The sequence below is a fragment of the Myxine glutinosa genome, chromosome 11, assembly GCF_964187855.1.
Source record: "Myxine glutinosa chromosome 11, kmMyxGlut1.1, whole genome shotgun sequence".
Lineage (NCBI taxonomy): Eukaryota > Metazoa > Chordata > Myxini > Myxiniformes > Myxinidae > Myxine > Myxine glutinosa.
In genome coordinates, this window is record NC_136271.1 from 70,726,939 (window position 1) to 70,754,527 (window position 27,589).

The 27,589-nt window shown below is 47.6% G+C and overlaps 2 protein-coding genes across 4 annotated transcripts in view; one reads left to right on the forward strand and one right to left on the reverse strand.

Moving 5' to 3' along the window:
- LOC137418138 (echinoderm microtubule-associated protein-like 2) overlaps window positions 1-27,589 on the reverse strand; it is a 165,890-nt gene that overhangs the window by 47,985 nt on the left and 90,316 nt on the right. The window lies entirely within an intron of this gene.
- On the forward strand, window positions 24,731-26,959 carry LOC137418140 (uncharacterized). Its single transcript, XM_068104135.2, has 2 exons — window positions 24,731-25,262; window positions 25,371-26,959. Exons 1-2 carry the CDS (start codon window positions 24,738-24,740, stop codon window positions 26,214-26,216), a joined length of 1,371 nt encoding a protein of 456 aa, XP_067960236.2. The 5' UTR covers window positions 24,731-24,737; the 3' UTR covers window positions 26,217-26,959.

The following is a 27,589-nucleotide window of genomic DNA, read 5'->3' on the forward strand; positions in this document are numbered from 1 at the left end:
GAATCCATATTCAAATCTTCACCAAAAACCAAATCGATTCGTCCTTGTCACACACCCAAACTCTCCACCAAGTTTCGTCCAAATCCGTCCACAACCTTTTGAGATATCCTGCTATATATATATATTGTTGCGGAAATGAGGTTTGTGTTTTTTTTATTGTGTTGTATTGTATAGTAAATTGTTGTAAATATCACCCTCTGTAAAATGTAATGATTCCTTGTAAATACCTCAGTAGTGTAAAGGTCAAAGGGCGTCCCATAATTAGTCCATAAAGCATACACGTCAGCCAATCATAGATTTCCCCCTGGTTGATAGTTATATCTTTATTATGTGTGTTAGGGTAAGGCCTTGTCTCCCATTAAGATGACACTCCATTGCACCAAGTGAAATAGATAGATTCCTTTCATTCCCCATTCCCACTCCCAAAATTTTCATTGCCAAGCCTCGATTGCCATTTACATCCCCTCCAAAACCACCATTGAACATGTGCTCGGGTCGGGGAAGAAAGGCGTGCCCGCCCGTCGTCATCAAGGGCGGAGCCAGAGGGTCGCGCGACCAACCAGGGCCGAGGTGAGCACACCGATGGGCATGTCCTGAAGGCCGGCGGCTTGATCGCCGGAGGCGCTATAAAGGCGCGCGCGGAAGAAGCAAGGAGCGGTCGGTGGAGAGAAGTGCGCCAAGGAGTGATGAGAAGGAGGCCAAGTGAGAAGTGCAAAGAAAGGGTTGAGAGAAGTGCAAAGAAAGGGTTGCGAGAAGTGCGAAACCAGAAGTGCGCCAGAGACGGCAGAGGAGTCCAAGTCCAGAAGTGCAAAGAAAGAGTTCTGCAGAGAGCCGCTTCAACCAGCCGCGTGAAGCCCTGACGGGGCAGCGAGTGACCCTGCCGGTGTGCGGTGTAAAGGCTAAAGCCGAATACAAGGAGCTGCCGGCTCCTCGCTTCCCGCCCGGAGTGGACCTGCTCGTTGTGCCCTGTGATTCCACCTGCTCATCCCTCCAAACGATTCCTGCCTTTCCATCCTTCTTGTGTACGTGAGTTTGTTTTGTTTGTTCTGTCCTGGGTTTTTAATTAAGCTTGTATAAGGAATTTGCACTGTGTCTCTAAAATCTTCTGTATATTATTTTCTTATCTTTCCTTCTCCTTGGTTTTTTTGAGCCTGTAAATAGTAAATAAATTAGATTCGTATTTCCAACCTTTTTGTCTGCTTCTTCTTCACATCCGTGTCGCCTTAGTCTTTTCCCTATTGAATATCTGTGGCGCGATCCGGCCAACGTTCGGGAATCGGGTTAGTCGGGGTAACTGTACGACCGCGGGGCCATCCGCTCGGCAAACACAACATCTTATCCGCGGGCTGTAACAATTGGTGTCTGGGAGTGAGATACGAGGCCCGAACCAAATTTTTAAAACATCTAGAAAAAATCTGGTCAAAATTCGGAGCGGCCGAAATTTGTTTTGTTTTACAAAACCCGAATTTTGAAATCGCGCCATGGCTGGTCAAGGCGACGGGATGCCGGTGGGAGAGATAGACGGGGTAGAATCGACCCAGGACCTCGGGGAAATGTATGTGGAGGAGGGCAATGAGGAGGTGATTGAGGAGGTGTCAGGCGCGCAAAATGGCGCTCTCGCGCACGAGGTTGAGGAGGCACAAAATGGCGGCGCTGCGGCAGCCGAGACCGCAGCACTGGGGAAATTGGACCTCTTCGCGGCGCAGATGATGGGGTATATGAAAAAAATGGCTGAAAAATCCAGCAGGGACATCGACAATAAATTTGAGGGGTTAGACAATGGGATAAAAGAGGTGAAAAAAGGGTTAACGGGGGTGGAAAATAGAATGGCTGCCCAGGAGAATCAGATAGAGGGGGTGAAAAATGGGTTAACGGGGGTGGAAAATAGAATGGCTGCCCAGGAGAATCAGATAGAGGGGGTGAAAAATGGGTTAGAGGGGTTAGAAAACAAGATGGAAAACAAATTGCGGGAAATAGGGGAGCAATCCGCCCGAGAAATTAAACAAATGGGAGAGCAGATAGAGGAGGTGAAAATCGGGGTAGAAACCAAATTGGATGCTCAGAGGGATGAATTGGGACAGATGAGGGTGGCATCTACTAAGGAGATGGAGGAGATGGAGGAGATGGAGGAGATGAAAGAGGAGATACGACGAGGTGTAAGCGAGGAGGTCTCGGGGGTACGCGAGGAGGTAAAGCGAGGTGAAAAGCGTATGGAGAAAGAGGTGAGGAATAATACGGCTAGGTTACAGGGGGGCATAGAGGACCTGACGGAGGAGGTGGAACAGCTGACTGGGACAAAAAGAACTAGTGGAGCAGGTACAAAAGAACACCGCGGTACTAGGAGGGTTAAAAGCGACACAAAGAGACATCAAGGACGACTTGATAGCGACGAAGAGGCAATGTCAGATTGTACGTGAGGGACTGACAACGAGGTTGGACGAGGTGACAGAAGTAATGGAGACGAAGGACCGGGAGGTGAGGACGCACATAGAGACGGTCAAGGTAGCCTTAGAGGACGAGATTGAGGAGAAGCACCGGGAGATAAAAGAGGTGAAGCAAAAGTTAAAGGAGTTGGAAGAGGGGGTGAGTGAAATTAAGAAGAGACGGACAGAAACTAAGAGAGAAATACAGGAGGAGATGATGGAATATGTGCAAGGTCGGTGCTCAAATCGTGATGATGTGCTCACTAACCAAATAAAGAGTTTACAGGTGGCGAAGGAGGTGCGGAGACGAGGTGCCAAGGTGAGTGGCGATATACGAGGAAATGCATATGATGTGAGGGGAGCTTCAGTCGGCTTGGGGGTTGATTTGGATCCGGGAGTTCGTGAGAGGCCGTTGGTGAAGTGTGCGACAGGTGCGGTGTGCGAAGGAGGTGTGCGAGAATGTCCGACTCTGGGATGTGTCAGAAAAAAGTGCGCGCCGAAGAGTGAGTGTACTGTCGAGAGTGAGTCGGTCATAGCGCGTGTGCGAGGGGGCACATGGAAGCGCGGAGTGGGGAGTGTTTCAGAGGATGTAACGAGAGAGTGTGCACAAGAGGGGGCGCGAGAAAGGTGTGTAACGGATGGGTGCATGGGGAAAGAGTGCGCTGTCAAGAGTAAGGGAGAATGCATGCCTGTGGTGAGTGTTACAGAGGATGTAACGGGAGAGTGTGCACAAGAGGGGGCGCGAGAAAGGTGTGTAACGGATGGGTGCATGGGGAAAGAGTGCGCTGTCAAGAGTAAGGGAGAATGCACGCCTGTGGTGAGTGTTACAGAAGATGTAACGGGAGAGTGTGCGCAAGAGGATGCGCGAGGAAGGTGTGTAACGGTCAGGTGCATGAGTACAGAGTGCGCTGTCGAGAGTAAGGGTGAGTGCGCGACCGAGTGTGGAGGTGAGAGTGGTAAGAGTGACACGGAGCGTGAGTTGGTTGTGGCAGGTGAGAGAGGATGTACACCTTGAATGGAAGGATGCACACCTGGAATGGTAGAGCGTGTGTGGGAATGCACACTGGAATTAATAGTGAGGCACGTGGTTGGGTGTGCAAGTGAGAGCACACCTGTGGTTGTCACCGAGGAGGTGACCGAGAAGGGGGCGCAAAGAGGTGTGTTGGTGAGGTGTGCGAACGACGAGTGTGTGCAAAGGTGTGCGGTGGTCAGGTGTGTGACCAAGTCTGTGAGCGAAAGAACGAGTGCAATGATGAAGTATGCGGGGTGTACGGGCGGCGTTGGAGCACCGAGCTCGGTGAGGGTGAAAGGGGTAGCGTATGCGTGTAAGCATGCAGGTGAAGCATCGACGGTAACCGGGTTAGCGGTTAGAGCGACTTATAGCCGAATCGGGCCCTGGGTGCGCGCCGGGCAGCTTCGCGAGCCGCGAGGATCAGCGGGGATCCGAACCACGGCGGTTTAGAAAGAACCGCCGTACGCGATCCACGCCGGGCCGCGCTTTGAACGGCCGCATCCGTGCTCCACGAGGCGGAGCGGGCAGCCCGATAGGAAGGGTCGTCATGGCGACCCCTTTTTGTTGAGGCGTTCCGGCAGGTCGAGATCGGGCCATTGGATGGCTCCGTGCCGAGGTGGTGCGTGGGATCTCGGCCCGGGTAAACCTCCTTCCCTGCACCGAGTGCCGGACGCATCCAGCCGCCGGCACCAAGCAACCCGCATTCATTGCTCGGCTGTGCGAAGCTGGGCTGTAGAAGTGAATTGGCGCACCGAGAGGCTCAAGTGAGTAGACTGTGATGATGAGGATAGTGTTTTGGCCCCGAAATTAGAAAAACAAAATTTGATGATTGGCAGAGTGAGGATTGGCAGACGATTGGTAGTGATTGGCAAATTTTTGATTAGCTGGAATTTGGACGAGCAAAATTAATAGTGAGAGATACCCGATGTGATGGGATGGCAACTCTGCCATCCCTCACAGCGGGGGCAAAGGAGCACTAGATTTATGGGGTTTGGCAGTGAAAACTAGCCCGGGAGGGTTAGGATAAAATGATAGGGACCTCGAAGATGACAATAGGTAACGTTAAGATTAGTTAGTGACAATGATACCTGTAGAGGGGACGCAGGTAGATTAGAGTGGATTCTAATGACGTGGTATGTGCTTAGTTTAAAGGGAAGACGGGGAGCAGTAAGTTAGCAGGGCACCAGGTAGATTAGATGATGCCGTGTGTATGGTGAACAGGTGTGATTGCACAGGTGTGCAACTGAACAGGTGTATGGAGCAGTGTTTGAGTGAGTGATGGTGATGTGAGTTGTGCTGACCAAATGGTCCAGGAAGGAAGGAGGGTGCAGGTGGTACCAGGTGTGATTGCACAGGTGTGCAACAACAGGTGTATGGAGAATGGTTGTGTGAAATACATGGAGTGTGGAATACATGGAGTGTGGAATATATGGAGTATTGGAATGGATGGTCGTGGAGTGAGTATGATGAAAACTGTGGAGTGGAGTGGATGGTGCGAAGATGTGGATGGGGGAAAGGAGGATGGACCCCCATCACGAATACCCGGGGAGGGTAGTGTAAGTGTTAAGTAGAGGGTATAGGTAAATTGTGGTTGGATATTGGCATCTGTGGTGCTGGTGAAAGAATGGTATTTGGATGGGTGCATTAGTGTTGTGGAAATGGCTGGGCGTGTAGCCTGTTAGTGTGTGTAGTTGGTTTGGGCACTCCACCACTGTGAGGATGTCGGCCAGGTGAGGCCGCAGGTGGGCTCTGGGAGCCGGTAGAGTTGTTGTGGATGGGGCCCGAGGATCCGGAGGACGGACCCGGGTAGCCCAGTGCCAGAGGGCACCGAGTGGGGTGACAGAGCCAGGAGGGGCCTTCCCCAAATTAGATAGGTCAGGGTGAGGAGCTAGGTAAGCTCAGGTGGCAACTGCAGTGGTGGAGGTGTGCAGGTGGGTAGACCTGCTGGGAGAGCTACACGACACAGCCCGGAAATTGTGCAAGGGCACCGGGAGATGAATCGGGGGAGTGAGACCCCAAATTGAGAAGCACCACAGTTTGGTCAATGGGAATTGGTTTTTAGAACCCATAGTGTAAGTTGGCCAATGGATTGGCAGGGAAAGACCCCGGGTAGTGTAAAGTGTGTTAATGTCATTTAGAAAGTAGTTAGGATGAAAATCTCCTCGCACCATCTACATCAACTCACCTGGGATGACGTACCTCCACACCATGCCAGGTTGTTTTATTATTTTTATTGTGCAGATGTTTGGAATGAGAGACGCATCATGACGTGGGTGTGACATTGTGCTTTGTTGTTCCATCTCTTCCTCCTTATGAGGATTGATGATGAATTGGGTGATGGCAAATTTTGGCTAGAGGGATTGTGGTGACGAATTTGGAATAGAAGAAATATGGGGAAGACGTGACAGTAGTGACGAATTTGTAAATGTGTAGATTTTGTAAATATGGGGTAAGGGCAAGGGTAGAGTAGGTGACAGGGGGGGTGACGTACAGTAGGGACGAGCTTTCTCACTTTGCTCTCCGTACGCACTTCGCATTGCATTGCCTTATTGATGTGTACCTTTGTGACCTTGCCCCTCGCTGTCTGCATCAATGCACCACATTATGGACCACATGTCTGTGGCCGAGCACCACTTATGAACCCCATGGGTTGGGGCATGGCCCCTCTGCTGGAACCGGCCATGAAGGCCAGAAATCTTGCTGGCGGACCTTGGCCACAGGGCACAGATGCCCCACAGGTGAACCACACTAGTCGGCCTTGTGGGCCATAAATAAATAACAATGGACACGTTGGGTGCATTTTATTTTAATATACAAATAGGCCGCCAGCAAAGGAAGATGACAACACCAGGAAAATAATAATAGCCAGCAGAGGGAGCCGAAGAGCAAGAGACCACCTGCAGGGTTAGGGGTTGTTGTTTTTATTTTCATGGACAGTGATGACTGTGCATCGATTGGTGCTTGAGGGTGTATTGGTGCGTTTTGGGTGCTTTCATGGTGCATTGATGCAGAGCAGACTGTCTCCCCCCCAGAAAGAACAATCACAGGTCCTGGGTTGCGTTTTGTAAATAAAGTAAAGTCATTGTAAATAATGCTCCCCACCGTCAGTGTATAGTTTGAAGACCATTCCGCAATTCGGTTAGCTGTGGGCGTGAGTCTGTTAGGTAGGGTGCAATGGAGCAGCGGGACATATTTATTTATGTTTTAAAACTGTCGCACTCAGGGTCAGGTTAAAAGTAGAGGGAACTACACCTACGTGTCACACTAACTTAAAGTTATAGGCCCGGGACGTGCCTAAGAGGAGGAGGGTGCAGTGTTGCGGATATGAGGTTTGTGTTTTTTTTATTGTGTTGTATTGTATAGTAAATTGTTGTAAATATCACCCTCTGTAAAATGTAATGATTCCTTGTGAATACCTCTGTAGTGTAAAGGTCAAAGGGCGTCCCATAATTAGTCCATAAAGCATACATGTCAGGCAATCATAGATTTCCCCCTGGTTGATAGTTATATCTTTATTATGTGTATTAGGGTAAGGCCTTGTCTCCCATTAAGATGACACTCCATTGCACCAAGTGAAATAGATAGATTCCTTTCATTCCCCATTCCCACTCCCAAAACTTTCATTGCCAAGCCTCGATTGCCATTTACATCCCCTCCAAAACCACCATTGAACATGTGCTCGGGTCGGGGAAGAAAGGCGTGCCCGCCCGTTGTCATCAAGGGCGGAGCCAGAGGGTCGCGCGACCAACCAGGGCCGAGGTGAGCACACCGATGGGCGTGTCCTGAAGGCCGGCGGCTTGATCGCCGGAGGCGCTATAAAGGCGCGCGCGGAAGAAGCAAGGAGTGGTCGGTGGAGAGAAGTGCGCCAAGGAGTGATGAGAAGGAGGCCAAGTGAGAAGTGCAAAGAAAGGGTTGAGAGAAGTGCAAAGAAAGGGTTGCGAGAAGTGCGAAACCAGAAGTGCGCCAGAGACGGCAGAGGAGTCCAAGTCCAGAAGTGCAAAGAAAGAGTTCTGCAGAGAGCCGCTTCAACCAGCCGCGTGAAGCCCTGACGGGGCAGCGAGTGACCCTGCCGGTGTGCGGTGTAAAGGCTAAAGCCGAATACAAGGAGCTGCCGGCTCCTCGCTTCCCGCCCGGAGTGGACCTGCTCGTTGTGCCCTGTGATTCAACCTGCTCATCCCTCCAAACGATTCCTGCCTTTCCATCCTTCTTGTGTACGTGAGTTTGTTTTGTTTGTTCTGTCCTGGGTATTTAATTAAGCTTGTATAAGGAATTTGCACTGTGTCTCTAAAATCTTCTGTATATTATTTTCTTATCTTTCCTTCTCCTTGGTTTTTTTGAGCCTGTAAATAGTAAATTAATTAGATTCGTATTTCCAACCTTTTTGTCTGCTTCTTCTTCACATCCGTGTCGCCTTAGTCTTTTCCCTATTGAATATCTGTGGCGCGATCCGGCCAACGTTCGGGAATCGGGTTAGTCGGGGTAACTGTACGACCGCGGGGCCATCCGCTCAGCAAACACAACATCTTATCCGCGGGCCGTAACAATATATATACAGTCACGTGAAAAAGTAAGGACACCCCATGTAAAGTTTTGACTTTTTCAACATATTTCAACATACAGCTATTTGATCTTCATTTCAACAATATTGATAAATAAAGGTGATATAATACAACAAATATCATGAAACATTTACATTTTGTAGTTCATTGTATAACTTTAAATAAACATATATGCAAATTTCGCATGTGGAAAAAGTAAGTACACCCCTACATTGATCACTACTTCAAATACATAAAATTAGAATCAAGTGCACCAGCTCAGGTGCAAATGATTAGAACATCGTTAGAGAGGATCTTGGAGGAACCTGTCTTATTTAAACCTCAGACACTTAGTTTGGTTTGCTCTTTGTTGTTGAAGTGTGCGGCGTCACCATGCCTAGATCAAAAGAGCTCTCTGAGGCCTTCAGAAAGAAGGTTATGGATGCCTACAAGTATGGGAAGGGATTGAAAAAGATCTCCAAACAATTTGAAATCAATCATTCGACTGTCCGGAAGATCATCTACAAGTGGAGAAGATTTCAAACAATTGCCAACTTGTTCAGGCCAGGCCACCCCAGCAAGTTCAGCCCGAGAGCAGACCGCAAGATGCTGAAAGAAGTCTCTAAGAACCCCAGAATGTCATCACGGGCCCTTCAGGTTGCTCTTGCCACTGTTGATGTCAAAGTGCACGAGTCTACCATTAGAAAGAGGCTGCACAAATTTGATCTACATGGGAGGTGTGCCAGGAGGAAACCTTTGCTGTCCAGAAAGAACATCAGGGCAAGACTAAAGTTTGCCAATGAACACCGAGGCAAAGACCAGCACTTCTGGGACAATGTGCTCTGAACAGATGAGTCAAAGGTAGAGCTATTTGGCCACAGTACCAGAAGACATGTTTGGCGAAAACCAAAGACAGCATTTGACCACAAGAACCTGATACCAACTGTAAAGCATGGTGGTGGAAATATTATGGTTTGGGGCAGCTTTGCTGCATCAGGGCCTGGGCAGCTCACCATCATAGAATCCACTATGAATTCTTCATTGTACCAGAGGGTGCTTGAGGATAATGTGAGGCTATCTGTCGGAAAGTTGAAGCTCAACCGAAGGTGGACCGGACCTTGCAACATGACAATGACCCTAAACATACCAGTAAATCCACCAAGGAATGGCTGAAAAGAAAGAAATGGAGGGTTCTGGAATTGCCAAGTCGAAGCCCGGATCTAAATCCCATCGAGATGTTGTGGGGGGATTTGAAACGAGCTGTGCATGCAAGAAACCCCTCAAACATCGCACAGCTGAAAGAATTCTGCATGGAGGAGTGGGCAAAAATTTCTCCCAGTCGATGTCAGAGAGTGGTAGACAGTTATAAGAAACGCCTACTTGAGGTTGTTTCTGCCAAAGGGGGCAATACCACCTATTAGAGCCAAGGGTGTACTTACTTTTTCCACATGCGAAATTTGCATTTATGTTCATTTAAATTATACAATGGACTACAAAATGTAAATGTTTCATGATATTTGTTATATTATATCACCTTTATCTATCAATATTGTTGAAATGAAGATCAAATAGCTGTATGTTGAAATATGTTGAAAAAGTCAAAACTTTACATGGGGTGTACTTACTTTTTCACGTGACTGTATAATATATATGTATTATATATGTATATGTATTAAGATAACCACGTGACCGGAACCCACCTGGCGGCGTAAACTCAAAATAACCGAAATGCGAAAACTAAAATGCAGCGCTATACGACAAAGATACTGTACTTGAACGGCAAGATAACCACGTGACCGGGTGGCGAAAGCTCGTAACTCGGATCTCGGCTCGCATCTCAAAGCAATAAACCGCCGGAGCGACGGCTCGTATCTCGAAAAACTCGTAAGTTGGGGCACTCGTAAGTCAAGGTTCCACTGTATATCGTTTTTGGCCCGATCTTCAATGGTAAAGAATCACCTAAAAAATTATAGTAGCTGGAGCCGACTCCGGATCTTCAGCAAAATCTAATCATTTCGTCCTTGACACATATACTACCTCTTTGCCAAATTTCGTCCGAATCCGTCCACAACATTTTGAGACATCCTGACAGACAGACAGACAAACAGACAAACAGACAGGGGTGAAAACATAACCTCAATCCACCTTTGGTGGTGGAGGTAAATATAAAATTCAATTGACTAAGTAATTCATTGATGATGGACTGACAGACAAACAGAGTGAACCAATTGCTTAACCCCGCTTTTCATTCCACGCTTGTGGGATAAATAAGAGTTTTGGAGGAGAATACACATATATATACAGACTTGGCATTTAATATGGAATATATTTTTTGTGGGGGTGAACTTACTTTTCAAGATGTCTTAGAACCAAAAGTTTATTGGAATTATGTTGAAATTATTCTACATTTTGTTAATGTGACCTTTAAAAGAAACAAAAACCACATTTGACATTTCAAAACAAATAAATTGATTCTTGAAAGTGATGTAAACTGATATCGAACTCAATTCATGGACAGTACTGTGTAAAACTTCTGTACGTTTTCCAGAAGTATCTCTTTATTTTGCACATTAGCCAAAAATGTTTTTAACAAAAACAAAAGTTAAATTACGACTGGGATTACGGACAGTAAAATTACAGTTCAGTACTTCGTGTAACCCCCATGAGCATTCAGGAGAGCACGTACACGTTGAGGCATGCTGTTCACGACATTTGCCAAGGTTTGTACAGGAATCGCTTGCCATGCAGTGACAATAGCCTGCCGCAATTCACGCACAGAGGTCGGCTACTGGTCCAAGTGGTCGATTTGATGCGTTAATTCTGCCCACAAGTTCTCCATCGGATTCATATCCGGGGACATGGCAGGCCACTCCATATGCTCTACACCACGGTCAGCAAGAAAGTGTTGGATCATGCGAGCACGATGAGGCCGTGCATTGTCATCTTGGAAGACAAAGTTTCCTCGAAAGGCTGCACGAGCAAATGGAAGCAATGTTTCTTCCAGAATGACCCTGTACTTGAACTGGTTCAGGTTTCCATTCAGAACAACCAGGTCATTTTTGCCCCCTGCATGAAAAGCAGCCCAAACGGTCACCCCATCACCTCCAGCTTGGACTCTTGGCACTATACAATCTTCGTTGTGGGCTTCATGCACTTGTCTGCACAGTCGGACGCGGCCATCTTGACGATAGACCAGAAATCTAGACTTGTCACTGAAGATCACGTGATTCCAGTGTCCTGGCTGCCATTGACGGTGCTCTCTGGCCCACTGCAATCGGCGGTGTTGTCTGGTCAGGCGTGGCTTTCTCAGGGGACGCCTGGCACGATAGCCTGCTTGAAACAGTCGTTGGTTGACTAGCCTTCTGGATACAGGCACATTTGTCAGTTGCTGCCACTCAGCCCTAAGCCGATTAGCTGACTTGGTACGGCCATTGCGGACTAACCGGTGCAGCTGGTGATCATCCCTCCTTGTGGTTCTGAGGGGACGTCCTGGCCTCGGTATTGGAGTAGGGACACCCCTCTGAGCATTTCGTTTCAGGATCTTTGACACCTAACCTTGAGTGATGCCATACTGCCGAGCAATAGCACGCTGTTTCATGCCGTAATTTCGTAAAGCCACCACTCCATGACAAACAGCATTGTCGTGTTGACGGACCATCTCCAGAGGAAGCGGCAATAACTTTTGGAGACGTGCAGCAGCTGTTTTCCACGAATACAGAACGCAACAACCCTTGTATACCCGACTGTGAAGCCAATCATCAAATGCACCTGTCCGTACATTTTGCCACGCCACCTGTGATATAATCCTGTTGTTGACTTCTTGCTGCGACAGACAATCAGTGACAAGGTTCTTTCAACAAATAAATCACCAAAGTGTAAAAGAAACTCACCCGATTGATATACTGAGTGAAGAAAGTAAACCCAAGTCAAGGAAAAAAAAATATTCCATGTTAAATGCCAAGTCTGTATATATATATATATATAAGTATATATATACAGTATATACATACACAACAACAACAACAACATGCATTTTAAGGCCATTTTCCCTGCTAGAGTGGGGGTTAGCCTTGCGGTCCCCATGACAATCTTCTCCATTTTGCCCTATTTTCTGCATCTCTCCTTATTAACCCCCTCGCCCGCATTTCTTCTTCCACCATCTTCAGCCAAGTCTTTCTCGGTCTTCCCCGTCCTCTACTTCCTTCTACATTCATTTCCATCACTCTTCTCAACCAGTCACTTTCATCCTTCCTCAACACATGACCAAACCATCTCAACCTGTTCCTCTTCACAGCATCAATCACAGGCTCTATTCCCATCATCTTTCACAATTAATCATTTGTCTTCCTCTCTCTCAATGATACTCCACATATCCACCGAACCATTCGCATTTCCACCCTTTCCAGCCTTCGTTGCTGCTCTACACTCATTACCCACGTCTCGCTCCCATAAATCATAACACTTCTCACACATGCAGCATACACCTTTCCCTTCAGCTTCAACGACACTCCCCTCCTCATCAGCACGCCACTCAGTTCCCGAAACTTCTTCCATGCACATCTCACTCGAGCAACTGTTGCCGAGTCTGATCCACCTTCTCCATTCAGCATGTCTCCGGGGTAGCAAAATGTTTTCACACCTTCCAGCTTCACACAGTCTCCAAGATTCAACTCAACATTTCCTCCATCTGCAGTTCCCTCTGTGCACACCTTACATTTGAATGTAGCTGCCACACTGGTTAATGACCCTCTCAGACCACTACATTTTTGATGAACCCACTCAGCGCACATTGTGCATTGAATGGAGTTCACTCCGACACCCTTCCTGCACACAGCACATGGCCATTTCCCAGTTCTTTTCACCTCACCACATGCTTTACCACTTGCCATCACCTTCGTCTTTCCGATATTCACCTTCAGACCTTTTTTCTCCATACATTCCTTCCACTTGTTCATCATTTCCTTCAGTCCATCCATAATTTCCCTAATCAACATCAGATCATCTGCATACAACAACTCCCACGGTTAACCCTCCTTTACGTTCTGAGCCAGCACCTCCATCACAGCGACAAATAGTAGTGGACTTAGTACCGACCCCTGATGCACTCCCACCTTCACCTCAAACTCACCACTGTTCCGGTCATTCGTCCTTACAGCTGTGCGCGCTCTTTTGTACATTGCCATCACTACTCTGATCAACCATTCCTCCTCCACTCCTAACTTCCTCAATGCCCATGTCAATACTTCGCGTGGAACCCCATCGAATGCTTTCTCCAGATCAACAAACCCAAGAAACAACTTCTCCCTCTTCTCCATGTACTTCTCCTGTAACTGCCTCACAATAAAAAGCACGTCTGTCGTTCCTCTTCCTGGCATAAATCCAAACTGCATTTCGTAGATCTTCACTTTCTTCCTTATCCTCCTCTCCAACACCCTTTCCAATATATAAATATATATATATATATATATATATATATATATATATATATATATATATATATATATATATATATATATTGTTGTGGATATGAGAATGTTTTTTTTATTTTTTATTGTATAGTAAATTGTTGTAAATATCACCCTCTGTAAAATGTAATGATTCCTTGTAAATACCTCCGTAGTGTAAAGATAAAAAGGGCGTCTCGGTAGTTATTCCATAAACACCACATTGCAGGACCCGATAAAACCCTTGTTCAGTAGCTTATATCTTATTATGTGTCTTAGGGTAAGGCTGTGTCTCCCATTAATTTAAATACTCCATTGCACCAAGTGAAATAAGAGTAGATCCCCTTTCATTTCATTTTTTTTTTTTTGTTTTTTTTGTATACAAGATCGAGGCTCGTGAAAGAGCAAACATTAATCACACAGAAAGACAAACAGACACACAAAACAAATAACATCGGGAGCGGTAGACAAGATGGGGAGAGAGGGGGAAGGACACAAACACAACATTTGAGAGCAGGGACCGAGAGACATGGAGACATCGAGAGAACTGTGGGAGGGAGAGGGCTTTGGGGGGAGGCATGGGAAGCGGGGGGGGGGGGGGGGGGGGGTGGGAGAGGTATAAAACATATGGACACTGCCAAGACTTCCAGGAAAGAAGTTGGAATTTCAAACAAGGTGGATCTGGGGTGAATTAGTGGGGGTAGAAAAGATCAAGGTTTTGGATGGGGGAAGATAAGAGATGGTGGTGAACAGCTGTTTTGAAGACCTGGAGGGAGGAGTGTGATTGAAGTGAGTGTGGGAGTTTGTTCCAGAGGCGGGAGAAAAGAGGAATGAAAGAGTGAAGGTGAGCAGAGAGCCGAGATTTCGGCAGTTTAACCATCAGAGGGTGGCTGGCAGATCTTGTGCGACCTGTAGGAATATTTGGGGGACAGAGCACAGAGAGAGCTGGGGGAGCAAGGCCGGAGAGGAGTCGGTAGAAGACAGAAAGACCACCTACCTGCCTGCGGTGAGTGAGTGAAAGGCCCTCAGAGATAGCTTCATCGCGGGAGATTCCAATGATTCTGAAAGCTTTGGATTCAACAGCGTGAAGCCGAGCCAGGTTTGAGGCAGGAGCACCAGCCCATAGGGGAGAACAGTATTCCATTGAGCTGCGGATGAAAGCCTTGTATGTGGTGAGGAGCTCAGGTGTGCCTAGGAAGGACTTTGCACGACGGAGGATGCCCAGTCGGCGACTGGCTTTGGAGGCCAGCTTGGAAATGTGGTTTTCCCAAGAAAGATCATGGCAGATGGTGAGACCCAAAAGCTTGAGCGACAGAACTTCTTGGAGAGGATTGTTGAGAAAGTAGATGGGAGGGTTGTCCAGTCGATCTTTTCGGAGAGACATAGTAAGAGTGTGAGATTTGTCAGGATTGAAAGACATGTTCCACATGTTTGACCAGTCTGTGATTTTGTCCAGGTCTTCAGAGAGTGAGGAGGCTGCAGACTGCCGATCTGAGGGAAGAGGAATTGGAGCGGCAGAGAGTGGAGTCATCAGCAAAGAGATACAGAGGATTTTCCAGAGAGTCGGAGAGATCATTGATAAAGACCAGAAAAAGCACAGGGCCCAGTACACTGCCTTGGGGAACTCCAGCCTGAACGGGAAGGGGAGATGAGAGAAATCCATTCAGGGCCACACGTTGACTACGACCAGAGAGGAAGTCCGCAAGCCATGCATGGAGATTTCCATGGATACCATAGGAGGAGAGTTTGGTGAGCAGAGCTGGGTGCCAGACCGTATCGAAGGCACGTGATATGTCAAGGGAGACAGCTCTGATTTCCTGTTTGGCATTGAGGACCTCCATCCATTGTTGCGATAGCAGAAGCAGCATGTCCAGAGTAGAGTGACCTGGTCTGAAACCAAATTGATGATCAGAGATCAAGCCATTGGAGAAGAGGAAAGATTTCATATCCGAAGCAATGATGGAATCCATGACTTTGCTGATAATTGGGAGTTGCAGTTGCCAACTGCATTTCTGCAGTTGCCAACTGCATTTGCCAACTGCAACAAAGTTGCCAACTGCAACAAACTGCAGTTGCCAACTGCATTTCAATGGCCAACTGCATTTTGGGCGGTTTTCTTCAACCACCATTGGCCACGAGGCAGGGTTGGGGAAGAAATGCGGGTCCCCACCTCGTCAGAGAGGGGAGGAGTGGCCCGGCCCCGAACAACCAACCAAGCACGAGGGGTTTGGTTTGAGAGGGCGGAGGAAGAGCGATCGGGGAGGTTCGCAAAGGTTCAAGGGTGGGGCTATATATAACCCATGAGAGACGCCCCCAAGAGAGATGGGCTTTTACTGAGACAAGGAGATGAGTCTGAAAAGAGAGGTCCATGACAAGAGCTGAGTTGGTCGTCAGGGGTGGTCAGTGGTTGCGTTGAGTGGTTGCGTTGGTTGCGTTGAGTTGTCGGTGGAGAAAGAGTGGTTGGACAAAAGAAAGAGATAGGAGAGAACCCGTCACGCCAGACCCCCCACCAGCGCGTCGGCTCCGACCGTGATCCCGCGCACACGACAGGATCGGTGGCATCAGCGGCCGTCGAGGTCCAGCCCGACATCCCGTGCGGGATCAAGCTCCAGCCAGCTCCGTGCCGTCCTCCCCCTCCAGCCACACACCTCCTTCCAGCCAATCCACTCGGCAATTCCCCGTGTGAGTCGTCTTTGTTTGTTCTGTCCTGGGTAGTAACTAAGTCTGTATAAGCTAGTAATTTTCACTGTGTCACCTGCATCTCCTGTCCCCTGTAAATAATCGTGACTGCTCTTTTTGCTTATGTAGTGTAGCAGCATAGCAAACCTGTTGTGCATTTTGTGATACAAGCACCAAATTTGGCACAAATGTACATTAATATGTTGCGAACATTTTCAGATATTGGGCCACTTGAAATTCCGTAATTTTTTTTTTCAAATTTTTTCAAATTTCGTAATTTCAAATTTTTCGGGTGACACCGTCACAATTTCGGTCTTCGAGGCCGGCCGATATAGTGGGGCGGCTTAGCCCAAATATTCAAAAGAATTGTGCATTTTGTGATACAAGCACCAAATTTGGCACAAATGTACATTAATATGTTGCGAACATTGTGTGGTCAGCAATGAAGACGAGAGTCTGAATTACATGCATGCAAAAGACCTTGTGAACCAGTGAAGCAAATACACGGGTAAGCATGAATTAAATCTAGGGCATGATATAATTTCCATGATGTTTACCTCTACACTCAATGGTGGAAGGAGGTAATGTTTTGATCCCAGCTTGTCTGTATGTCTGTTTGTCTGTTACTCCACAAAATTCCAGACAAAGCTTGTAGTAGTGGTAGTTGTAGTGGTAGTGGTGATAACAGAAATTGTTATATAGAACTGAACTTATATTATTATTATATGCAGAAAATAACTTCATTTCTATATGCCCTGCAGTGGACAGGTTAATTGGTTTATGCACTGAAGGGGTCACCCTGGTGTGCACTGCTGTGTTCTGCCTCACTGAGTTGTTCAGGTATGATGTACTCAGCACAAGCTTCCGGTCGGCCCGGAGGTGGGGGTGCGGGGCCTGTCACGGAACGTCAAAACAAACGGCCTGCCGGGGCCGCCCAAAAGTCGGGCGTGAGGGGCGCGTCCACTAATGGAACGCCTCTCGCTTCCCAGATCGAGGGCCACGTGGTCAGGAGAACCTCGTCCCTTCCGGTCACACTTTGCCTATCGGCCGGCCTCGAAGACCGAAATTGTGACGGTGTCACCCGAAAAATTTGAAATTACGAAATTTGAAAAAATTTGAAAAAAAAAATTACGGAATTTCAAGTGGCCCAATATCTGAAAATGTTCGCAACATATTAATGTACATTTGTGCCAAATTTGGTGCTTGTATCACAAAATGCACAATTCTTTTGAATATTTGGGCTAAGCCGCCCCACTAATGTGTGTAAATAGTAATAAATCCCGTTACTCTTCTGTACGTCTTCTTCCTCTTTGCATTCGGTCGCTTTAGAGTTTTCCAGATTGAGTAGCTGTGGCGCGATATGGCCAACGTTGGGTGAATCGGGTTTAGTGGGGAACAACTGTTCGGCCGCGGTTATACCTCCGCTCGGTAAAAATAACATCCTAATCCGCGGACCGTAACAAATTGGTGTCAGGAGTGGGATTCGAACCTGGGACTAAATTTATTTAGCCCAAATTTTGGACACCAATTGTGTTATTACAGCAACAAATTGGTGTCGGGGAGTGAGATACGAGGCCCAAAGCGCGCTTAACGCGCTCAAAATTACGAACTGCTGGAAATTTGTGTTGTAAAGCAAAACCCGAATTTTGAAATCGCGCCATGGCTGGTCAAGGCGATCGGATGCCGGTGGGTGAGCTAGAGGAGGGTTTAGGAGTAACCCAGGACCTCGGGGTAATGTATATGAAGGAGGTGGTTGAAGGGGTGTCAGGCGCACAAAATGGCGCTCTCGCGCACGAGGTTACGGGCACGCAAAATGGCGCCTCGCACATGGCCACGGCAACCGCGACCATAGCAGCGCCGCTGGTGGATTCGAACCTTTTTTTCCTGCAAATGGAGGCCCTTATGGACAAAATGATAAACGGAATGAGGGCCGATAGGGAGGAAAGGGAGCAGAGGGACAGAGACCGCAAGTTGGGCGAAAGGGTCCCAGGGGTGCACGACGAGGTAACGCGGGTCGAGAAGCGCCGGTTGAACGAAGTTGAGAAAAGCACGGGTACAATGACAGGGGTAGAAATCGCGACCCGGGGTTTGGAAAAGCCGGCGACCGCTGAGGTAGAGGAGGGTGTTTTATTAAAGCCAGCGGTCGTCGAGGTGAATAAAGAAAAAGCAGTGCTGGGAATTAAAATTGAAGAGATGACGGAGGTAGCCCGGGAATTGCAGGGAGAAATGGAATATGTACAAAGTCCCTGCTCAAATCATGATGATGTACGCACTAACCAAATAAAGAGTTTGCAGGTTTTGGTGCAGGGAGGAAGAAGAACCCCGAAGGTGAGACGTGCTGTGTATTGTGCGGGGAGATTTTGTAAGAGGATGTTTTGCGACAAAAGAATTTTCGCGCGCTTGGGATCGAGGAGGCATCCGGGCGTTGGTGAAGGGTCCCGTGTGAGTGGAAATGGCACGCGTGGGAGGACAAAGTGTGCGTCGGCGAGTGGGTGTGTTATAAAGTGTGGGAGTGAAACCGAGTGCGAGCGAGAATGCACGTCGGTGTGTACGGAGTGTGACACAGGGAGTGAGAGCAATACGGAGTGTACGTGCGAGGGAGAGTGTGACACGGAGAGTAAGGTGGTGGTGGAACGTGTGCGAGAAAGCACACCTGAATTGGTAGTAGCACGAGTGTGGGAGAGCCCATGTGAACGCGTTAGTGGGTGGATGCCAGAGTGCACGCCCATGGTGAGTGTTACGGAGGACGTAACGGAGGAGAGGTGTGGACCGAGGTGTGCGCAAGAGGTGTGGTGTGTAACAGGGAGAGCGTTGGTGGAATGTACGGACGGCGTTGGAACGCCGGGTTTGGTGAGGGTGAAAGGGGTAGCGTATGCGTGTGAGCATGCAGGTGAAGCATCGACGGTAACCGGGTTAGCGGTTAGGGCGACGGATAGCCGATGCGAGCACTCGGGGCGCGGTGTGCTTTGTTGGGTGCGAGGCCCGGCGCGGATCGATGCTGCGTCGCTTCTCTTCGAAGCGTCGTTGCCGATTCGGGCTTGGCCCCGCCCTGCACGGTCGAGTCCGGGCCTTGGCGGGCGAGGCGACCGGTCCGGTTCAAGGGCGAGTGGGAGGAAGCGGAACGGTGCCCCCTCGTGGGGACGGGGTTCCGACCGAGGGAGATTGAGCCATCGGGCCCGGGACCGCGCCGAGATGGTGCGTGGAATCTCGGCCCGACCAAACCACCTCCCTTGAACCGAAAGCCGGACGGATTCAACCTGCAGGCGACCAAACCACCCGAATTCATTGCTCGGCTTTACGAAGCAGAGTTTAATGATGTCATGACGCACCGAGGCTAGGATATAGCGGACTGTGATGATGGTGATAGTGATAGTGATAGTGATTCGATACGAAATTTAGAAAAGTGAGTAGACTTGGCGGTAATTGGAAAATTTTTGATTGGTTGAAATTTGGTGAGCAAAATTGATAGTGGGACCTCCCCGATGTGGTGGGATGGCAACCTTGCCATCCCTCACAGGGGGGGCAAAGGAGCACTAGCTTATGGGGTGTATGGCAGTGAAAACTAGCCCGGGAGGGTTAGGATATATCGTGTGTAGGGATCTAGAGAGATGACATTAGGTAACGTTAAGGTTAGTTAGTGACACTGACACCTGTAGTGGGGACGCAGGTAGTTTAGAGTGGATGATAATGACGTGGGAGCGCAATAGTTTAAAGGGGCGACTGGGAAGCGCAAGTTTCAGAGGGGAGTAGTTAGATGAGATGATGCCGTGTGAGTGTTGGAGGTGTACAGAAGAGTATTGTGAAAAGTGTGTGAGGAACAGGTGTGATTGAACAGGTGTGATTGCACAGGTGTGCAACTGGACAGGTGTGTGGAGCAGTGTTTGAATGAGGGATGGTGATGTGTATTGTGTTGAACAAATGGTCCAGGGAGGAGGAGGGTGCAGGACTGCAGGTGGCACCAGGTGAGATTGCACAGGTGTGCACCAACAGGTGAATGGAATAAATGGTTGTGTGGAAGACATGGAGTGTGGAATAAATGGAGTATTGGAATGGATGGTCGTGGAGTGAGTATGGTGGAAACTATGGAGTGGAGTGGACGGTGCGAATGTGTGAATGGGGGAAGAGTGGACCCCCATCACGAATACCCGGGGCGGGTAGTGTTAGTGTTAGGTAGAGGGTATAGGTAAATTGTGGTTGGATATTGGCATCTGTGGTGCGGGTGGAAGAATGGTGATTGGATGGGTGCATTAGTGTTGTGGAAATGGCTGGGCGTGTAGCCTGTTAGTGTGTGTAGTTGGTTTGGGCACTCCACCACTGTGAGGATGTCGGCCAGGTGAGGCCGCAGGTGGGCTCTGGGAGCCGGTAGTTGTTGTGGATGGGGCCCGAGGATCCGGAGGACGGACCCGGGTAGCCCAGTGCCAGAGGGCACCAAGTGGGGTGACAGAGCCAGGAGGGGCCTTCCCCAGTTAGTTAGGTTAGGGTGAGGAGCTAGGTAAGCTCGGGTGGCAACTGCAGTGGTGGAGGTGTGCAGGTGGGTAGACCTGCTGGGAGAGCTACACGTCTCAGCCCAGAAATTGTGCAAGGGCACCGGGAGATGAATCGGGGGAGTGAGACCCCAAATTGAGAAGCACCACAGTTTGGTCAATGGGAATTGGTTTTTAGAACCCATAGTGTAAGTTGGCCAATGGATTGGCAGGGAAAGACCCCGGGTAGAGTAAAGAGTGTTAAAGTCATTTAGAGGATAGTTAGGATGAAGAGTCTCCTCGCACCATCTGCATCCACTCACCTGAGGTGATGTAACTCCACACCATGCCAAGTTTTATTATTTTTATTGATGCAAATGTTTGGAATGTGAGATGCATCATGACGTGGGTGTGACATTGTGCTTGATGTTCCATCTCTTCCTCCTTATGAGGATTGATGATGAATTGGGTGATGGCAAATTTTGGTTAGAGGGATTGTGGAGACGAATTTGGTATGGGAAATATGGGGAGACGAGACATTAGCGACGAATTTGTAAATGTGTAGATTTTGTAAATATGGGGTAAGGGCAAGGGTAGTGTAGTTGACAGGGGGGGGGTGACGTACGGTAGGGACGAGCTTTCTCACTTCGCTCTCCGTACGCATTTCGCCTTGCATTGCCTTATTGATGTGTACCCTTGTGACCTTACCCCTCGCTCATTTGTCTTGTCCCCCTTTTGTCTCCCACATGACCTGTGCGCCATTGGGCGCTGAGGGGAGCGTGCGTGAGTCGGCCATTGTGCGCCCGGAACTCAGAACCAGCTGTCTGCATCGATGCACCACATGATGGACCACATGTCTGTGGCCGAGCACCCCTTATGGACCCCATGGGTTGGGGCATGGCCCCTCTGCTGGAACCGGCCATGAGGGCCCGAAATCTTGCTGGCGGACCTGGGCCACCAGGCACCGATGCCCCACAGGTGACCCACACTAGTCGGCCCTGTGGGCCATAAATAAAATAAATAAACATGGACACGTTGGGCATGCTTTATTGCAAATAGGCCGCCAGTAAGAAAATGAGAGAAAATGACAACTGGAAGAAATAATAATAGCCAGCAGAGGGAGCCGAAGAGCAAGAGACCACCTGCAGGGTTAGGGGTTGTTGTTTTTATTTTCATGGACAATGGTGACTGCACCGATTGGTGCTTGAGGGTGTGTTGGTGCGTTTTTGGGTGCTTTCATGGTGCATTGATGCAGAGCAGACTGTCACCCCCCCAGAAAGAACAATTACAGGTCCTGGGTTAGTTTTGTAAATAAAAGTAGCGTCAACTGTAAATAATGCTCCCCACCGTCAGTGTGTAGTTTGAAGACCATTCCGCAATTTGGTTAGCTATGGGCGTAAGTCTGTTAGGCAGGGTGCAATGGAGCAGCGGGACACATTTATTTATGTTTTAAAACTGTCGCACTCAGGGTCAGGTTAAAAGTAGAGGGAACTACACCTACGTGTCACACTAAATTTAAGTTGTAGGCCCGGGACGTGCCTAAGAGGAGGAGGGTGCAGTGTTGTGGATATGAGAATGGTTTTTTTTATTTATTGTATAGCAAATTGTTGTAAATATCACCCTCTGTAAAATGTAATGATTCCTTGTAAATACCTCCGTAGTGTAAAGATAAAAAGGGCGTCTCAGTAGTTATTCCATAAACACCACATTGCAGGACCCGATAAAACCCTTGTTCAGTAGCTTATATCTTATTATGTGTCTTAGGGTAAGGCTGTGTCTCCCATTAATTTAAATACTCCATTGCACCAAGTGAAATAAGAGTAGATCCCCTTTCATTTCATTTCAATGGCCAACTGCATTTTGGGCGGTTTTCTTCAACCACCATTGGCCACGAGGCAGGGTTGGGGAAGAAAGGCGGGTCCCCACCTCGTCAGAAAGGGGAGGAGTGGCCCGGCCCCGAACAACCAACCAAGCACGAGGGGTTTGGTTTGAGAGGGCGGAGGAAGAGCGATCGGGGAGGTTCGCAAAGGTTCAAGGGTGGGGCTATATATAACCCATGAGAGACGCCCCCAAGAGAGATGGGCTTTTACTGAGACAAGGAGATGAGTCTGAAAAGAGAGGTCCATGACAAGAGCTGAGTTGGTCGTCAGGGGTGGTCAGTGGTTGCGTTGAGTGGTTGCGTTGGTTGCGTTGAGTTGTCGGTGGAGAAAGAGTGGTTGGACAAAAGAAAGAGAGAGGAGAGAACCCGTCACGCCAGACCCCCCACCAGCGCGTCGGCTCCGACCGTGATCCGACCCGTGATCCGACCTGTGATCCCGCGCACACGACAGGATCGGTGGCATCAGTGGCCGTCGAGGTCCAGCCCGACGTCCCGTGCGGGATCAAGCTCCAGCCAGCTCCGTGCCGTCCTCCCCCTCCAGCCACACACCTCCTTCCAGCCAATCCACTCTGCAATTCCCCGTGTGAGTCGTCTTTGTTTTAGTCTAGACTCTAGATGGACATAGGGGTCCATGTGCCCCCCCCGGTTTTTTTTATGCCACCTGATTTTTCTTAATCCTCAAAGTGTCTACTTTCAGAATCTGCCAGGTATCAAGCTGAAATAATGTCCAAAAGGCTTAATTTTTAACCCTTTATTGCAACTAACCCGAAACCGAAAAAAAAAAATTGATGTAGAAAGAGGCATAACTTTTGAAGTAAACAACATACAGAGACAAATTAATACACTTTTCCATACAATTCTGACCCCAGGAATTCAATGGGATGGTTATTTTAGACATTTGACAACATTTTGACTCTATTTCTGGACAAAAACAGCAAAAAAATGCCAAAAATGTGTGTATAACCAACTATCTTTTCATTTTTTCAAGCGCATAGGGTGAATTTTTGTTCACCACCAGTTTTTTCTTAATCATTTAAGTGTCTATTTGAAGATTATATTGGGTACCAAGCTGAAATAATGTCCCATGGGGTTTATTTTTAACAGTTATATGTAGCAGTTATATTATGCTGTTGGCAGTTGGTTGGCAGTTGGTTGACAGTTGGTTGCCGTTGGTTGGTACCTGCAGATGGCAGTCTCCCTCTCCCACTGCTCTCTCTTTTGGAACAATCTCAAGGATTTTCTTAGTAAGTATTTGAAACTATTATTAAGATATACCTTAAAGTCATGTACAAGCCTACAAGTAATTTTTCAACAGTTATTATTATTATCATAGGCCTACAGAAATCAAATCTGACTGTATTCTTGACTAGCTAGTGTTGGTAGCTAGCTAGATAAGTTGGTAGCTAGCTAATGTTTTACTTTATTTTCAGGCTGATGACTTCATACATACCGACCATGGGGAAAAGGAAACATTGTATCACAGCTGAAGTGCCTCCAAAGAGAATTCGATCCCAAACATGTATTTTACATGTATCAAGTCTTTCTGTCTATGGTAATTTTACTGCGTTCAACGCATGCAATGGGGGGCAAAGCGAGAAGCTATTATATCTACAAAGAATTCGTGATATGAGACTCTGTGAAGCAGCCACTTCACCATACCGCATGAAGAATATTTGTGACCAAATACCATTGACATTAGAGGGCTTGCCTTTGGATAAAACTGGCTATCATCAAAACTGCTACAAAAGCTTCTCAGGGAAATTAGATCGTTTACAAGTGTCAACAGCTTCTTTATCTGGTGAATCATCATCATCATCGATAAAGGACTCCCTGCGCCATCTCAAATCTCTGTCAAGTCAATCTGAAGAAGCTCGGTGTTCCTTCTTGTTTCCAAATCAGTGTATTTTCTGTGACAAAGCACTAACCAAGTTCAAGGGCAAGACTGAAGTGCTTACAACGTTTCAGAGTTGGAAACACAAGGAACCAGCCTGGAAAGTTATCGAACCTAGGGCACAGGAATTGAAGAAAGAGGCTCTTTATCGCAAGGTGCAGGGCAAAGGACCTCTTTGCAATGGAAGCTAAGTATCATCCATATTGCAGAAACAACTTCAATAGTGAGTACCAAAACCATGAGCGTGGAAGGAAGAGGGCAGAAAAGGCAGCAGACAACATTGACAGCCTGCAGGCCCGAAATATAGCAGCACATGACAAGTCCTATTGTGTAGTAAAGGATTACATTCTTAGGAATGTGATTGAACGCAAAGAAGTCGTCCTGCTAAGATCCTTGCGCAACTTGTACATGAAGACACTGGAAAGTGAAGGTTTTCCTAATCCTGAATACCGCAGTGAGAAATTGGCAAGACGGTTACAAGGAGACAAAGACATATCTCGTGAACTCACATTCTCCAAGGTGCCCCACCATGGTTGTATTGAGTTGAGCCTCATATACAGCTCTAGCATTACTGTAGATGAAGCAGTTGGATGTGCGTACAAACTTGGAACAGCTGACCAACTACAAGAAGCAGCATTCACCCTCCATTCTCACATTATAAAGGCATTCAAAGAGTCAAAGGAGCTACCATGGCCCCCAACAGCACAGGAGCTGGATGCTGTGAAGATGGATGAGCTGCTTCCAGAGCATCTTGTACAATTTCTGAGCTCAGTGGTGACCGGGATACTTGATGGAGAAAAGTGTGAAAGGACACAGAGGCTGGTCTATTCGATTACACAAGATGTGTGTCGAGCAGCAACTAACAGCAAGTGGAAACTTCCAAAGCACATCCTCCTATGTGCCACACTTCGTCACCTCTATCGAAGCAAACAGGTGAGTAATCAGCTAATTTACTGCTTATGAGGTCCTACATTGTCACTGCTTTACTGTGTTTGATACAGGTATTTGATATTGATATAAAGCAATTTTCTATCTTTGCAGCTCACAACCATCCTTTCACGACTAGGACACTCAGAGACATATGACTTCAGTATGGAACTTGAGACAGCAATGGCCAAGGCTTTTGATGAGATTTCCACCCACCTGACCCCTCAAATCATCACCGGCGAGGGAAACACTGTTTTTCACAGCGAGTGGGACAACCTGAACAGAATCACCACCAACGTTCATGGCTCAAATGTTGTAAACAGCGCCGGGGGAATCATGATTCAAGAGGTGAAAGAGAGCCATGTGAGCACCAAGAACAGGACCCTTCCTCTCTATGACAGGTCATCCAAGATGAGAAGCCTTAAGATCACGCCTCCCGAGATGCTGCCAGAGCTGGCATTCAAAAGAGTTGGCCCCAAATTCCCCATGCAGGCCAACTTTACCCCTCCTGCTGAAAACCAAGAGTCATATGATGCCTCAATGTTGCAGTACAACGCCCATCTCCTCTGCAAATGGGGGTACAAGTCCTGTGTGGTGAGGACACCTAACACAGACATTCTGATGATCCTCCTCTACCATACCAGCAGGATCAACCTCTCCATCTACCTTGACCACGGCTCTGGCAAACATCGCACACTCATAAATGTGACGGAACTGTCTGAATCACTGGGCCCTGACTACTGTAGCACCCTGCTGGGATTCTATGTATTTACTGGGGAGGACTGTACCAGCGCTTTTAAAGGCAAAGGCAAGGTGAATCCCCTGAAGAAGCTGCAGAAGAATCCCAAACTCCACAACGCTTTCAGGCAGCTTGGTGCAGACTGGCTGGTCACAGATGAGCTACAACAGGAGATGGAGAGCTTCACGTGCATCATGTATGGCCAAGCACGGATGACATGAGTTGACGCAGTACGAGTGAAGATGCTTAAAATAATGGTCGGTGCTGACAAAGTCCTGGACTCAAAGTCAAAAGTGGACCTGGAACGCCTGCCTCCCCCCAAGGTCTGTCTCATTCCACATGTGCAGCGAGCCAACTACAGAGTAGCCTTCTATAAGAGAGCAGACGAGGCAATAATCGAGAGCCCAAAACCATGTGATCCAGGCATGGGCTGGGAGAAGACAGGAGAAGAGGAGATGTTGGAACCCATTTGGACAATTGGACCCAATCCTCCCTCCTTCTCTTGTTGAGGTACTGGCTCAGAGAGCAGAGCCAGAAGAGCAGGCAGCTCTTGACAAGGTGGCTGATTACGCCAACAATAACTTGTATGTGGGTGAAGAGGATGGAGAGTACGAGCATGAGGATGAAGAGCTGGAGTTGGAAGAAATCGAATTAGAAGATTTCTTCAGTGATGATGAGGCCAATGAGTAGTTTAGGTCAGCTAGTTGGTAGTGACATGAAAACATAGGCCTATAGTTGTCTTATTAACATTCATGGCTGTATTTTTGCTGTTTTTTACAATAAAGAGTCAAAATGTTGTCGAATGTCAATACATAATTAGTAATAAAGAATTCCTTGGGTCAGAATTGTATGGAAAATGTGTTCATTTGTCTCTGCAAGTTGTTTACATCAAAAGTTATGCAACTTTATATAATACTATGATTTTTCAGGTTTGAGTTTGGTGCAATAAAGGGTTAAAAATGAAGCCTTTTGGACATTATTTCAGCTTGGTACCCAATATAATCTTCAAATAGACACTTAAATGATTAAGAAAAAACTGGTGGTGAACAAAAATTCACCCTATGCGCTTGAAAAAATGAAAAGATAGTTGGTTATACACAGTTTTGGCATTTTTTTGCTGTTTTTGTCCAGAAATAGAGTCAAAATGTTGTCAAATGTCTAAAATAACCATCCCATTGAATTCCTGGGGTCAGAATTGTATGGAAAAGTGTATTAATTTGTCTCTGTATGTTGTTTACTTCAAAAGTTATGCCTCTTTCTACAACAATTATTTTTTTTCGGTTTCGGGTTAGTTGCAATAAAGGGTTAAAAATTAAGCCTTTTGGACATTATTTCAGCTTGATACCTGGCAGATTCTGAAAGTAGACACTTCGAGGATTAAGAAAAATCAGGTGGCATAAAAAAAACCGGGGGGGGGGGGGGGGCGCGTGGACCCCATGTCCATCTAGACTATTTGTTCTGTCCTGGGTAGTAACTAAGTCTGTATAAGCTAGTAATTTTCAGTGTCACCTGCGTCTCCTGTCCCCTGTAAATAATCGTGACTGCTCTTTTTGCTTATGTGTGTAAATAGTAATAAATCCCGTTACTCTTCTGT

Excerpts from the sequence above, each read along its gene's own strand:
- LOC137418140 (XM_068104135.2), top strand. The coding sequence starts at position 24,738 with ATGAAGACACTGGAAAGTGAAGGTTTTCCTAATCCTGAATACCGCAGT. Across the intron at positions 25,263-25,370 it reads ACCTCTATCGAAGCAAACAG|CTCACAACCATCCTTTCACG; the intron begins GTGAGTAATCAG and ends CTATCTTTGCAG.